The 15,136-nt window shown below is 39.0% G+C and overlaps 1 protein-coding gene across 1 annotated transcript in view; it reads left to right on the top strand.

Moving 5' to 3' along the window:
- Positions 1-1,182: 1,182 nt before the first annotated feature.
- Positions 1,183-15,136, top strand: part of ntrk1 (neurotrophic tyrosine kinase, receptor, type 1) — a 34,612-nt gene continuing 20,658 nt past the window's right edge. The window contains exons 1-6 of the mRNA XM_035672043.1: positions 1,183-1,385; positions 7,722-7,796; positions 9,006-9,077; positions 11,767-11,835; positions 12,621-12,775; positions 14,107-14,249. Coding sequence (XP_035527936.1) covers positions 1,183-1,385; positions 7,722-7,796; positions 9,006-9,077; positions 11,767-11,835; positions 12,621-12,775; positions 14,107-14,249 — 717 coding nt within the window. The remainder of the gene's footprint in view (positions 1,386-7,721; positions 7,797-9,005; positions 9,078-11,766; positions 11,836-12,620; positions 12,776-14,106; positions 14,250-15,136) is intronic.

Here is a 15,136-nt window from a genome sequence, read left to right on the forward strand (position 1 = left end):
GTGTGTTATGCTTGTAGCAGCTAATGTAGCGTCGAGCTGCTAGCTTCAAAATTAATAGCGGGTTACAGAGATCTTATAACCTCACGTCATCTCTTATTTACTCAGAAGCCGTTTTCAGTGGAACATTAAGGCCAAATTTTATGTCTATAGAAGATTTTTCCTTTTCAAAATCCATGTTCTGATGCTATAGCACACTGTGTTAGGTTATACGGCAAAGTATTGGAGAATACCTATCAGTCAACTGTTACATACCACTTGAAATGCATGAAAGTGGATTGCCTATTGAGCTTTAAAAGATCACATTGAGCGAAATGCAAATTGTGTGCAAGCCTTGCGAAGCTTACAACAATGTGTATGTTCCAGTGATGAAAAACAAACTCAGAGACCTGTAGTCCTTTGCTTTCATTTACTATTATTAAATCCTGCTGGGAGTTTGCACTGTTGAAAAATGGCTTATTGCAGATAAGCTTGCCTCCCCACCCCTCCCCACTTTTCCACAGCCATTAAATTCATCACTGACCTCCTAAGTCTCAACAATCACGAACCTTCCAACAATCAATTCTCCCAGGACAGAGAGCTCCATCCATCTATACAGCAGGATGTTGCTACAGTACTGTTAGTGTGAGTATAAGAGCGCTACTGCATGCATCCAGGCACCCAAGAGCCCTGACTTCTTGGCACTGTTTGCGCCTCAAGCTGCTGGCGGGACAGCAGACCTCTCACCCGAGGGGGGCAGATGAGATCTCCATCACCATATCCCATCTCCTCCTCTCATCATCATCAACACACACCCTTCACCCCAACCCCTCCCTCTTCCCCCTCTCGCTTTCCGAGGTGTCTGGTGACTCTGGGCCCTGTTATCTTGCCCCTCCCTTTATTGTGGAGGAGAGGAAGAGAGAGGGAGAAAGAGAGAGGCTGCAGCCCACTACCACCATGTCCCAAGAGGCCCCTTGCCTGCTTGCCTGCTTGCCTGCCCCTCCTGCTGCTCAGTACAGCTGTGGCTCAGTACCAGACCCTGACCAGCTGGGATCTCAACCCTGCCAGAGAGCCACGAGAAGAGCCACAGTGTGTGAAAGCTCCTCGCCTCTCTCCCTCACTCTTCATTAGGTGAACCACACAGACACTGACTCCAACTAGCTGCCAAACCTCTCTGCTGGAGCTGAGAAAATCTTCTTTTTGAGCATGGCTGTGGCACCCCGGGCCCTGGCACTTCCCTGGTGCACTTCCCTGGTGCTCGCCCTGCTCAGCCTGGCACCGGTGCCCACCTTGGGAGGGTGCCCATCGGCTTGCAGGTGTTCTTTTGCCATGCTGCAGTGCCTGGAGCCAAACGGTATCACCAGCATCCCGGCACTGGCGCGGCAAGAGAGCGAGAATGTGACAGAGATGTGAGTATGATGTGTCACCTGCTCTGCATGTGTTTCTAAATGAGCCCGAGTGTTCAGATCAGATGCGCTCACATGCCTTGATGCTGGTAGTTTGGCAAGCTTGATTATCTGTTTGTGTTCAATTCTTGTTGTTTGTGATCGCTCTGGGTTGGTGTTGAATTAGTTGTGAGTGTCCCAATGGCGGAGTCTTGGTTTTAATGTTGCCATTTACAACCAGCTTCATATCTGAGCTGAATTTCATGTTAGGAGAATATTTGAGGATCATTTTTCATTTTGTCCAATTGTTTTGGAGAGTCTGTTAATCTAGTCCAGGTGTTAAAATGTGGTAATCGTAGAAATGACTCTACAATCATTGATAAGGTTTTCTGATTGAGTGATACAGAAGCTTCAGGAGTATCCAATGGAGGAAGTTGGAGCTGATACATTATACTGTTCAAGGTTGTGCAACAAAGTTGCTTTCCTTTGCTTTGACTAAGTGCTTCTCTGCATGCTAATGGATTTCCATGGTTCGAAGGATCTCAGCACTTTTGGCTCTTGTAGTATTCAAATTCAATATAACTATTTATCCGTTAGGAACTTCATTCAGGCATACACACGATTAACAAAGAGTAAACAGCATAAATAGAAGTGCAATTTCAAATGTTTAAATGCTGGTTTTAAAATGTTTAAAAATATTTTAAATGCCACCAGTAGGGTTAAGTGTGCCCAATAATGTCCCTAAATAAATAATAAATTAGATGAAGATCCCAAACCAGCTCAGGTATTAATAAGTCTGTTGTGGAAAACCACAACTCCAGTTTTGTGGGTTTTTAATCTGGTCACATGTTCATATGTTCAAGATCTTACTCTTCTTTTATTCAAACTCATTGAAAATACAGTTAAAAATTTGCTTTAAAAGTATTTTATCACCACATTTCACCCATTCAAATCGTTCAGTAGTTTCTGTTTACAACCCCTGAAAACTTGGATTCAAATCTTACTTTTTCTCAAAAAACATTAAAATAAAAACTTATCAACCTCTTAAACACACTTTATCAGGACTGTGTGGTTTGATCAGGTTTATGTCTTGGAAGTTATCAACGCACAGTCCCATGAACTCTATTATTAATGGCAATTGTAGCAAAGAAAGCACTTTTGAGGCCGAGTGTGACTTTTTATCTTCTCCTATAATAACAAACCAGCTTTTTCCATGTGTAAAATATCTACAGGTAAAAGGAGATGAATACATACAATTTTCTGAATGTTAACAACGCATTACATGTGCCATGCTTTCATTCATGGTGGAGACATCCCATGCTGTAATCAGAGATACATGTGGCAGGAAAATTGAGTATTTTTCAATTTTTGAGGCTCAAATGTAAATTCCAGTTCTGATGAAGGATCAGATGACCCGCGTGTACCAGTGAGGTTGTTCTGACCTAATTTATGTTCCTCTGTTGCAGTGGTTCAACTGGTGCTCAATAGATTAAATAGAAAAATGGCTGATGAGGTTCACTTTATGCCCCTGTTTGGAGGCTAGTTGGATGTAGGTAGTCCTTTTACAGCCCTATTTTCATTATCATTTATGGACAGATAATCCCTGTGAGAATGATTTTGAATAAAACCAACCTAAGTTATTGCTCAGATGAACTGAGACTTCTCACTCAGCTACAGCATGTCTGCAGCAGATGACTGTTATTTAATATTGGCTTTTTGAAACTTTGGATGGAAAAAGAAGTAGAAACTGACCACCTGTGATTTAAAGAGGGCTGCTGTATTATTATGCAACCCACCATCAGCTCCAACATGGAAAAGTAAATGTCACTCTCTGCACCACCACGCTGTTCTCTCTTTGTTCCTGTCCTCGGATCTGAGCAATTAGCGCTTGTTAAGAAGGAACTACATTTGTGAAACGCTTTTTTCGGTGGAGCAAGTCAATTTACTGTCGCTTTCTGCCTCTATTAGCCTATACCACACTCACCTCCTCTTTCACTCCCCCTCTCTTTTTCTCTCAACCCCCGCCCCCCTTACCTCAGAGGTATTTCCTTGTACCTGCAGCTAAACATGTTTCGTAGAGCTCAGGGTGAGGCTTGACATTCTCTCTGAACCATTCAATCAATAAGTGAGCGGGCCTTTCTCTGCTTCTGTTTACCACGGTGCTCTACATGCCAGCAAACAACAACACTTCACCGTATTGGCAGTGCAAGAGAATACAGCCGATACGCGGAACAAACAAGGGGCCATTAACTGTGGAACAGGGGCCGAAATTCATCATACGCTGAGTTATAAATTCAATTTCGTGAATTGCCAGTCAATGCCCCCACCCGGGAACAATAGATGATATACAACCCACTTGGCTCAATCCAATAAGTAAGGGCGATTGGTGATCCCAGGCCCACCTGCCCTGTAATCATATTATTTCTGTGTGGGTCAATCAGACATGAATAAAAAGGTTTGTGTGTTGCAGCTGACAAACAGAGAACTGGAAGGTTGAAACAATGCCACATGCTGAAAGTGGCTGTCATCAACTAGAAATTACTGCAGGTATTTTTTTTGGTATGTGCACTATACACTAATGCTATGGAGAAAGAATCCATATGTAATTAACTGGTGTATACAGAATAACACAGGTCTCCTAGTTTATCTTTCTATCCATCTATTTATCCATCCATCATCTTTATTCTGGTTAAGTGATAATCATTACTGTAAAATCCACGAAACAGCAGCATATCAGGAGCAACAGTTGATGCTTTTTCCAGAGAGCAGGACCCACAGAAACCATTAAAAATTTCACCTGCTGTGGTGTCAACAAAATGTGCTTTGGAAGCATTTTTTCGCCATATTTCAACCAAAACTTTGATTCACATCCAGAAGTTAAACTTTTGAAATGAAAATATTTGCATATAGCACAGTAATGTGTAAAGTTGTATAATGCCTTTTATGTCTCCAGAGGGAGTTGTGCAAAGTCTGATAAATTCCCTCTGATGATGTCACTTGAGTCAGCATCAGTTCGGGCTTAAGATTACTGGTTTGAAAATGTGGATGTGTGGAGTTAGAAAGAAGTTAGTTTAACAGACCAATGTACACTTCTCCTCATCTCTGCATTAGGTTAGTGGCTACATTAGCCACTACTAGCATAACTGAATCTTTGACAAAAGTATCGGTGCCTGAGTTGCGTTGTGGGTAATGTAGGCATCAGGTTTTTACAAGATAGAGGAATGCGTAAAATAACACAAGACAAGATCTCTTATACAGTGGTTTTGATGTAGGAGTGCAATGCTAAATTGGTAGAGTAGCCTACTACAGTAAGATCATCAGTACCTTTCAAAAATAAAGATGCAAAGACATGATTAAGAAAATAAAAACTTAAAAACCACTAGAATTCAAAATACACCCTACTCACATATTCAATAAAGATTGAGTACATTTATAAATTGTTCTCCAACAATAAAATTTCAGGTTAGACTCCCACAAACTAACCCTTGAGTTCTTCGTGCTTATTTCATTTGGCTTTAAAATATACTTATGTTTTTAGATTAGGTTGATGCCCATATACATTTAATAATATTTTTCCAATAAATTTTCATTGTGGTCACCTCAAGGCAGTCTGATGGCAGCTGAAAATACATTTTATCATTTCATTTTGTGATTATTATTCGGTTCGGTATTATGATGTGTTCAAGAGAGGGCTGAAGATGTTCACATTGAAAAAAATCCTTTATTATTTGAATCGAGTCAAAGAAGCGTCCTCCTGAGCTAAATGGACAACATTCATAAATAGCACGGGGGGGTGTAGTGAGAGGTGGAGGGCAGAAAATGAGGTGGACAGTTTGCTCTGGCAAGATCCTTGGTAGGTCTGATCAAGCAATCTATTCAAACATCTCATGAAAAGAGCTGGATGTCCTTGCGTTGAGTGCTGAATTGATCTACAGCTCACTAGTAATTTTGAGGTAGGCTTAAAAGAATTTCCCATCAGCCTCATGTACCTGGCACCTCAAATGAGCTTTGTGGTTTGTGGGTCCCTGGACATCTCAGCTGGTTTTGTTATCTGTTGTTAGTTTGTTCAGTGGATGTCAAGGAGGTCAGAGATGTCAGTGGGGTTGAATTTGGATGGTATCCTTCTTATTTAATGTATTTTCTTTATTATCTCACGGAAGTTCCACATAACCATGATTTCAATTCCCAGTCTGCCTCAAGGTTCCATGTATTTGTTCCCATCCAAGGCCGTCACTTTGTGCTGACAAGTGGTGGGTACATAAGGGCTCAGATGTGGAAAAAAACAAACAAAAAAACGTTTTTAAACTTCTTTAACAAATGCGATTTTAAGCTGTCTAATTGTGGGATTGGTATAAGGTAAGAGCACCTAATTACATCAGGTCGGGAAGAAAAATGGCACATAAAAAGGTCATAAGCCTAAACTTTCACAGAATCAATAATATGAAAATATGTCAACCACACAAGTAGCCTAAGTCATGCACATCCACAGCTGCAACACCATGTCAATCAAACAATACCAATATCACATCTACATTAGAAAGCACCAATCATAAACAGGATGTTGCATCTTCAATTTCTAAGTCTTCATCTGCAGCTGCCATGTCTTTGCATCTTTAATACTGACTCAAGTGACTAAGGATGTCGAACAAAAAGTTAGAAATGCGATCAAAAATGTTGAGAGTATCACAATTGATTTTTCATAATGTCTGCATTAAAATGTCTAAAAACACTAGACGTATGTAATATATTTTGTCTCTATCATATCTTATATCTCAGTGTGTAAGGACTTGGCTTGGGAACCGGAGGGTCGCCGGTTCAAGTCCCACAGACCACAATATGGAGTGTGGACTGGTAGCTGGAGAGGTGTCAGTTTCCCTCCGTGCACTGCGGATGTACCCTTGGAGCAAGGGCAACCTAACCCCAAGAAACTGGTCATGTTTCGGTGGCCCATCACTCCACTGCATCTCCTCCCCCTGTTTGCATTGTCACAGTGTGCATGGAAGGGTGTGCATTTTCAGCTGGTGCTGGTGTTAATGTGGTATATAAAATAAAAAAAGAGTGAAAAGAACAATTTCTCCAATAGGGGATTAATAAAGCCTTCTTCTTCTATAACTTCTACTTTCCAACAATGTTCATATTCTGGATCTTAAGTTGTCAGAGAAACAAATTGAGCTAACGTTAGCAGTCAACCGAACAGCAAAAACTGGTAAAAACTGTATCGGTTTTAATCACTGGATCTATTTGTTTTGGAAGGCAAATAATTTGGCTCCTGGTAAAAACGTTGAACACTGGAAGAATCCTAACCTGGAGACACTGACAACAACGGTGGTAAAGACTCCCACGATCCCACACTAACTTTATCTTTTGTTATAGTTTCGCTGTTTGAGACCCCCTAGCGGCAGAAATAACATATTGTATGTTCTTGCAGTATAATGGTAAATTCCTAGATGGTTAATTAACTGCCTTGTTGTGTCAATGCAGCATACTTTTTTAACGTTGGAGAAAGTTTGGAGTGAAGTTCGACCAACCATGACTCTGATTCTAAGCATAAAGCTTAAATATCGATATGTGAAAACATTAATTATTAAAATGGTGCAGGGATTTAATTATTTATATTCTTCCATGTTATTTTTTTTTTTACACATACATTTTTTCCACATTTCATGCAATTGAAATCCAATACCTTCCCTGTCAACCTAATCCAACAGGGGCCACCACAGGACAGTCAATCATAGAAAAGAAGAGTAGTTTAAAAAGAAGTGCAGTAGCAGCATTTACAAAAAGTGTTGGGAACATCCTCCCCAGTATCCCCAGTTTAAGTGATACCTATGTTCCCATCACCTTTTTTTTCAGTTGTTTCTCCCAACTCTGAATAATGATGCCTTTAAAAGTGGGTTAATGTTTTGAGTAATTAGCTGCTGAGTATTGACACAAACAGGACTATAAGTCAATTCAGCCACTTCTGTTGTTTTCAGTGTTGGATTTTTTATCTGAAATATGCCATTTCTTTGCTTTGAGAAAAACAGAGAGCCTTTTTGTGGTCTTATCTTTGGTACAAAACTAATAATAAAAGGGAAATCAGTATTTTTGTGTTCTGTCCAGCTGGAATGCCCTAAATGATAAACTCCTCTCTTTTGTTATTTTCTATGTCCCTGGTCAAGGAATTCATTCACCTTTTGTAATTTTTAGGTGTTCTGTTCCTTTTTCGTCTGTTTTCTATTATTTCCATTCAGCATGGGCTTAATTGAGTATTTACTCAACAAATGGCTGAAGGTCACAAAATAATGTATGTATTTACTCATAGCTACTCATAGCATTTACCTCGCTTCTCTCTCTCTTTCGCTCTCTCTCATTAACCAGTTTCATAGAAAACCAAGCAGGCCTGGAGAATATAACAGAAATTGATCTTTTCAACTACCGAGAGCTGAAGAACCTGTAAGTAATTCTTTCTTCACACCTTCCTGTAAGACAATGTCCAACAGTTAATGCTTCTGGATACACTAACACAACACTACTGAGTACTGTTTGTTCTCTATCTGCAATTCTCAATACAGTATGTCGTTCCAAACAACTCACCATCCAAACTTATAATGCATAATGATAATGCTAAAAGACGTATCTCAGGCAAAATTATAATATTATAGTACATTTTTGGTACATTTTTAGCCTTTAAAAAAACAAAAATACAATATCGAAACTCTTTAAATGCTTTTACTAATGCTAATTGCTACTACAGCCCAGTACACACTGCTGCAACATGTAGAGAAATCCAAAGCTTGACAGGTTTGCTATTGCTAGGTTGCTAAGCTATGATTGGACAATCATGGTTTTGCAGCAAGGATTTAGGATTAGTGAGAACGCTGATTTTGGGTGATGAGGCCCGGCTCACACAGTCCAGTTCATCCCAAAGGATCTGGATGAGGTTGAGGTCAGGGCTCTGTGCAAGCCAGTTAAGTTCTTCTCAACAAACTGGGAAAACCATTTCTTTATGGACTTGCCTTTGTGCAGGAGGGCATTGTCCTGTTACATACAAACAACAAACAAACGAAAGAATACAAACAAAAGGCCTTCTCTACACTGTACAGCACACTATTTTCCAAGAGATTGTACGCTGTTTGAATAAGATCTATCTTGAATAGAACTCAGTGGCCTTGACCATACCAGGAAAAACAGCCCCACACGAAAAGCCTACAAAATGTGCATAGGGTGTCTCCATACCTTTGGCCACTATTTGAAGGTAGTTGGATGAACAATCTCTAATGACCTCAGTAGAAAAATGAGTTTGAGATGTATAAAAGTCAGTTAGATTTATCTAAGAAACTAACATTTTAGAGCTTTAGTTGATTGACAGAAAATGGATTCTCAAATTTGAGAATTTATACAAAGTAAATAAAAAAACAAGCCATGTGCATACATCAAATGGGCATTGGGCAGGCCATTATTCACTGTTTTCCTACACTTTGTTTGACAGATTATTGATTATTTGACAAAATAACTGGCAAATTAATTGGTAATGACAATAACCCAACCCCAGATTTTATCTCTCGGACACTAACTCACACAAGTTTAAGTATTTCTGAGTTTTAATGCTTTATTTCTATCAAAATACTTTGATGTTTTGTTGTGTTTTCTCCCCCTCTCCAGCACGGTCACATTATGTAGGCTGAGGCTCATCTCTGCGAATGCCTTCCAACAAAACCTCAAGCTCCAGTATGTGTAAGTGTCCTTGTCGATACAAAAGGATTGTCTTGCCCCATGTCATGTTTTGACCTGTGTTGGGTCAGCCTATTTGTCCCTGTCAGTCAGTGCTCAGCTGCCCCTTTAATATTGCACATGTCACACAAAGTGAGAGCTACATTTCTCAAAATCACAGTGACTCAGATACTTGTTCAAAGAGTTGTATTACTCATCCACAGATCTGGGAAATTTGTGAGCTCATGTCAGATACTGAAACCACAAATTTCATTTATTAGAAGTGTTTTTTTCTAAATCGATATTAGGCTATGTAGTTCAACCACGTGTTTGTGACGTAGGATCCAATAATAAATACAAGAACGTTTGGACAAATTAGTGTATTTCAATATTAGTTCCAGTCTTTCTAATGTATTTGCTGTTTTTTCTTTAGGGTTTGGACCTTTTGTGAGGCAAAATGGGTCTCTAAAGTCAATTAATTTTGCTGCCAATGAAAAAAAAAAATTATATACAGTATATATAATGTACCACAGAAACATGGCATTGTTGTGGATAGTAAAAATCTATTTATTTGTAACCATCTCCTTTTTCAACAATCATTTAGAAAACAAATTTAAGCAGCCTGGTAGTTGAATTTTCGCATCTGTTTTGTTTTTTTGACGTTATATAATTCATGAACAGTTTGGCCTTACAATCCAGGCCCAACAATAAATAATGCTACAAAGACTTATCGACTGGAACCATCAAATCTGTCTATTCATCAGCAGCTGACTCTTATCACCACCATCTTGTCCTCATCGTTTTACTGAGCTTGTGCAACATGTCCGATGTTGTTTATCTAAAGGACAGGCCAGTTTCGAGGACCAGATATGGGGGGCGGAGGGGGTTGGAGTGAGGTAGGCGGGGAGAGCTCGAGAAATTGGAGAAGACATCCACCAGTCACCTTTTACTCGCTCACTTTGGCGGATTATTGACAACTGATGCATAATAAATACACTCCACTAAGGGTCCATTATCACTTAATCAATATTTTACTGAGGAGGGAGAGGCTGGGCTGAGGTTGGGTGGAATATAGGGGCTCCTGTGTGACAGATGTATTTCTAAGATTAAAAGGGACAGACTATAACAAAAGTTAACAGGGCACATGGAGGCTATGTCAGCTTGGACCACTTTCCTTTCTCTCCTTTGCCCCTCGTCTTCATCCACAATCCTCCTGGAACTCAATCGTCTTTTATAAAATTGCATTTAGTTCTTAAGAAAATGAGCCGCTATTCCCGGCTCTGCTCTCCCCCTGTGGGCCTGGCCAGGAATCGAGCTGGTAATGGATAAGCCCCAATGGCTAACCCATCTGACATGAACTTTTGGGAGCAAGGAAAACAAATAATTGAACCCTTGGCCCTGCCAGAGTAAAAATGTATTGGCTTCCATGTGTGCGCTCCCCAGTGTGGCTTTTTGTCATCTTCTGAGGGAGGTTTATTTACAGTCTGGTTCCTTGGCTGTCTGAGGATCAAGCTACTGTGATGATATTTTAGTGGCCCGAGAGGGTTGACAAAAACATACGCGGCATTCATATATATCAGGTTTATTATGATCGTCTGACATACACAATTTTAGATGTAGGATAATGTTATGTACAATGTTTGCTTTGACATTTTTTTAATAAAAAAAATAAAATAAACAACAAGGTTCTTCTTGCTTCGCATCTTAGCTTCCGTTCCTCCGAGTGAGGATGTTGAAACTGCCAAATGAGAAATCCTTCCATAGCGCCAGTCTTAAATGATGTCAGTTACTTACGTGCTGCGACTTAAGTAATTGGGATTCATCCTCGGGGAACCATGAATGTCTGGACAAAACTGTGTGCCAATTCATCCAGGAGATGCTAAGATATTTCACCCAATAAGTGAAAACTTTGACCTGCTGGTGGTGCCAGAGGGGATTTGCAAAGTCACGAGGGTTCATCATCTGGGGACCATGAATGTTAATATAAAATTTCACGTCAATCCATCTGATATTTGTTGAACATTTTTGTACAGCCAAAAGCTAGCAGGGCTAAAAACTCTCAGTGATTTTTATTAGTACACAAAAATAGTAAACTTTTCTAAAACCTTTTTACCACGAATGCAGTTCTTTGGCGTATTTCAGTCTGTGTAGCTGAGCAGCTTCCTTCCTCTCAGTGAATTGTTTGGGACTCTGGATTAATCACCTAATGTACTGAACACTAAGCAAACACTGAGAGGTGTGCTGGAGGTGTTTGTGAATGTAGCTCCTGGCTGGAGTGAAATACTTGCCAAGGTAATTGATCAGGACCCATTTGGATGCATTAATGTTTTCCACTGAGAGTAATTCAAAGCAGGTAAGCATTGCTCTGAAAGTGAGCAATCAAATCACAGTGTGACTCAACTGCAGAATAGGACTAGATTACAACAATGAAAAGAACATTTTTACTTTATTTTTTCTTTCATTTAGGCTGGGAATAATTATTTGTTTCTGAAAGATTTATACAGTTTCTCAAAGCAACATTTGAGCAGATGGCATGATTGGCATGATTTCAAGTACACTGCCACGGTAACATTACCTTATTGACTGTATGCAATTTTCTTTATCTGTTCAGGTGGTTCTTAGCTCTCTCTATTGTTGTGTTACATACTGTATAGCAATAGATCAGCAAAACAAATGTTGATAATATCATATGTATTCTCTCTTTGTTTCATAGGAACTTGGCATCAAACTCTCTGGAACACATCTCCTGGAGGGTGTTTCATTTTCTACCGCTGCTCAACCTGTGAGTCCCTTTAACCCGTAATGAGGACACTTTCATTCATTCAAATAGGTTTAAATTCCCACCAGGTCAAGCTGCACATGAAGGAGGAAATAATCTTACTGATTGGGCTGCACAGCGCCAAAAGGAGGCAACATAAAAAAAAGTTACAATAGTACAACCACCTTAATCTGCCACTGCCAGTGCCCATTCAGTGGCAATGGTAATATCTGTTCATTTAGCTGCCTAGGTCTTGCTCTCTACAATATGTTTTATAAACTGAGCATATGTTTTCCATAAATTTGACAACTGGTAATTCTACTTTTAGTGTATGTTGATGGCTCACATTATGAAAATACATTTTATATTGAGGTATTCAAGGTTAAATTTTAGGTTATTAATGGCTAAAGGAGTTAGTTCAATGTTATTTTGAGATAATGGTGGGAGGGTGTGGCAGATTTCTAATTCTAAGTCAAAAAGAATTTTTGCACAGTCCCTAAGTCAAAAGTTTTGACCAACTTGAACAGGTCTGCAGCTTTTAGACTCCTTAGAAACTTGAAACATTAGGCCTAATATCAAACCTAGATCACAGTCTGGCTACATTATTGAAGATATCTAAAGTTGGAGGGTATAAAAGGTTATTTTCTATCAAAAGGGAAAATCGAGATGTATATAAAATTAAAATTGTACTTTTAAATAGTGGTTCTTGTGCATTGTTCTCAGAGAAATTAGTGAAAAAGACTTAACCATTTAATATGTTGCCAGTAGATCTGATGTTGTGATCTGATGTGTGTCTTTTTTCTCTTCAGGGTTTTGAGGGACAACCCTCTTGTTTGCTCATGTGACCTCCACTGGCTCCAGCAGTGGCAGCATAATGAACGTGGTGACCTAGACAACCAACTATTGTCTTGTTTATCCAATGATCAGGAAGTGGCCCTCAACTCTTTGGTGATAGATAACTGCAGTGAGTTTGGCTTTCATTTTGTCTTACATCAAATCCCAGAAATATGTATTTTTAAACTCAAAAATGTGTTGTGCTTATTGATACTACATAGTTTGACCCTACAAGGTTTTCACAGTCATGTGCTGAAGAAAAGTTTCTCTGTGCTCATTTTAAATCTTTAACATATGGATATACCAACATGATTTTGTGAAATCACAGCCTGTGCTCATTCGATGTTTTGCCACATCCCTCGGCATCTCATACAGACAGACAAGGTACCCTTAAGCATTGTGTATGAGACACACTGGTCTTTCATCTCCAGTGTATCTGCTTCAGGTGAGGTAGTGTAAAGACCATGAAACTGGCCCCATGAAACTAAAAGTCATTGTTGACCGATGTTGAGGTTTTTTTAAATTACATAACATTCGACATGACTTGCCACAGTAATGGAAACGTGACTTGCAAGTCAGGTAACATACTCTTCTCATACAAGTTAACAAACTTGTGCATCTGTATAAAAAGCCGACAGTGTTTGAATAAGTTCAAACTAAAAAAAAGTTTACGTTCATTTCTTGTTTTTTTTTTTAAATATGTTGCTTTCCAAATGCTGTGAGTTTGACTTGTGTGGAGGCTGTTGGCTCATGGTCTTACCCTTTGTTAATGATTTTTTTTGTGATCATCAATTACATAATGAGTCCGCAATCCACCATTTTGTTTTCCTCTTTCTTTCACATGTGTAATGTGAAAACTTGAATCCTCCAAAATGGGACTTGTAGTTAAACTTATGAATTATTTTTTTATATCAATATTCTCAGATTCTTGATTTTTTTTTTTAATGAGGGAGAAGTAGGAAATGTTATTTTAAGAATTTTAAGTTGGCAATTGAATTGAAATTGTGATATTTTTGTGGAAAAACCATATCAGACACAAATGATTACTTAAAGCAAAGTATTTTTCTATATCTTAAATATGTCTGGAGGGAATGTTTAAATATTTTATTGTGAAGTTCATGACATTTTTAATCTTTACCATAAGTCTCCCTCTCATGTGGTGTATTAAATATTTGAAATGAGTCAGCTCCATCTATCTGGATTGAAAAAGAAAAATGAAAACCATTTGTCATTCCTATTCTGCATATTAATGCCTTAAACAAGCAGGTGCAGTGAAATGCAGGGAAGAAATTGGCCCACCATTGTTGCTTTAATCACATACAGTAGGAACATCTTGTTGCCAGGAAACATATGAGAGAGTTTTTGGCTCTGTGCTGTTTCCCTTAACTGAAAAAACAAAAATCACATTAGCGACCTGTGCTCATTGCTATGTGCTCATGCTGTTTCCTCTGCTGCTCTCAGGTCTGCCGGAGGTGACCATTTTCTCCTTTGAAGACAAGATTCAAGAAGGTGGCAACCTGACATTTGAATGTCATGTGACAGGAAGTCCAACTCCCAATGTGAGATGGAGAACTGAAGATCTCAAGTCTCCTTTCTTCACCCGGGTAGAATAATTTTTAAAGTATATTTATATATGTATATGTGCATGTCATACAGATATCAGCATTTTCTAAATTGTACACACATATACTGTATGTGTGTCCATCTGGGAAGGGCTGTACAGTTTCTAAAACCCTTTGAGGCAAATTTGTGATATTAGGCTATATAAATAAAATTTACTTGACTAGGTAAATCCAGCTTCAACCAACTCCATATTGTTTCCAAACTCGGAATGATCACTGTACTGTTTCTCTGGAAAAACCATCCACACCTCCATGTGTCCAAATATTTTGGCATAATTAAAAGATACATCTATTGATCATCTATATTTTTCTCTGTGTCCACAGCCATATATATATTATTCCTCTGTGCCACCAAGCTCCATTGTTGTCCAAAAACTATTAAAAACACATACACCTTTGCACTGGGTGACATTATGATAAACAGTCTACTGTAGTTTATTATGAGTCAGTCCCACACACGTGTCCTGCTGCCGAAAATACACACTAGAGCACCAAATCTGCAAATGCTCTGTTTACTATTCTTTGAGTAACTTTATATATTTAAATATGAATATATGTGACCTGTTTTAAATTTCTTCAGCAGGAACAAATACTTGAGCTCCAGACAGGGTCAGGAGGTTAGAAAGTATGGAGACTCAGGCTAACGCATTGAGTGCATTTACAAGCACACTAGTGTCCTAGTTATGATTTTTGTAGTGTCCCAGTTACAGTATGTGTTTTGCATCTGGAGTACTCCAATAAAAACCATATCCAGGTTTCTGAACATTCTCTGTTGGTAGTGAAATGAGTGGCTGATATGTTGAGAAACAGGAGCGTACCTATGTTCCCCGTGTCCTATGTTCCCCGGGTCCTATGTTCCCCGGGTCCTA

This window comes from Morone saxatilis, unplaced genomic scaffold (genome assembly GCF_004916995.1).
Source record: "Morone saxatilis isolate NCDOM2014 unplaced genomic scaffold, NCSU_SB_2.0 Contig24, whole genome shotgun sequence".
In the NCBI taxonomy this organism is placed as follows: domain Eukaryota; kingdom Metazoa; phylum Chordata; class Actinopteri; family Moronidae; genus Morone; species Morone saxatilis.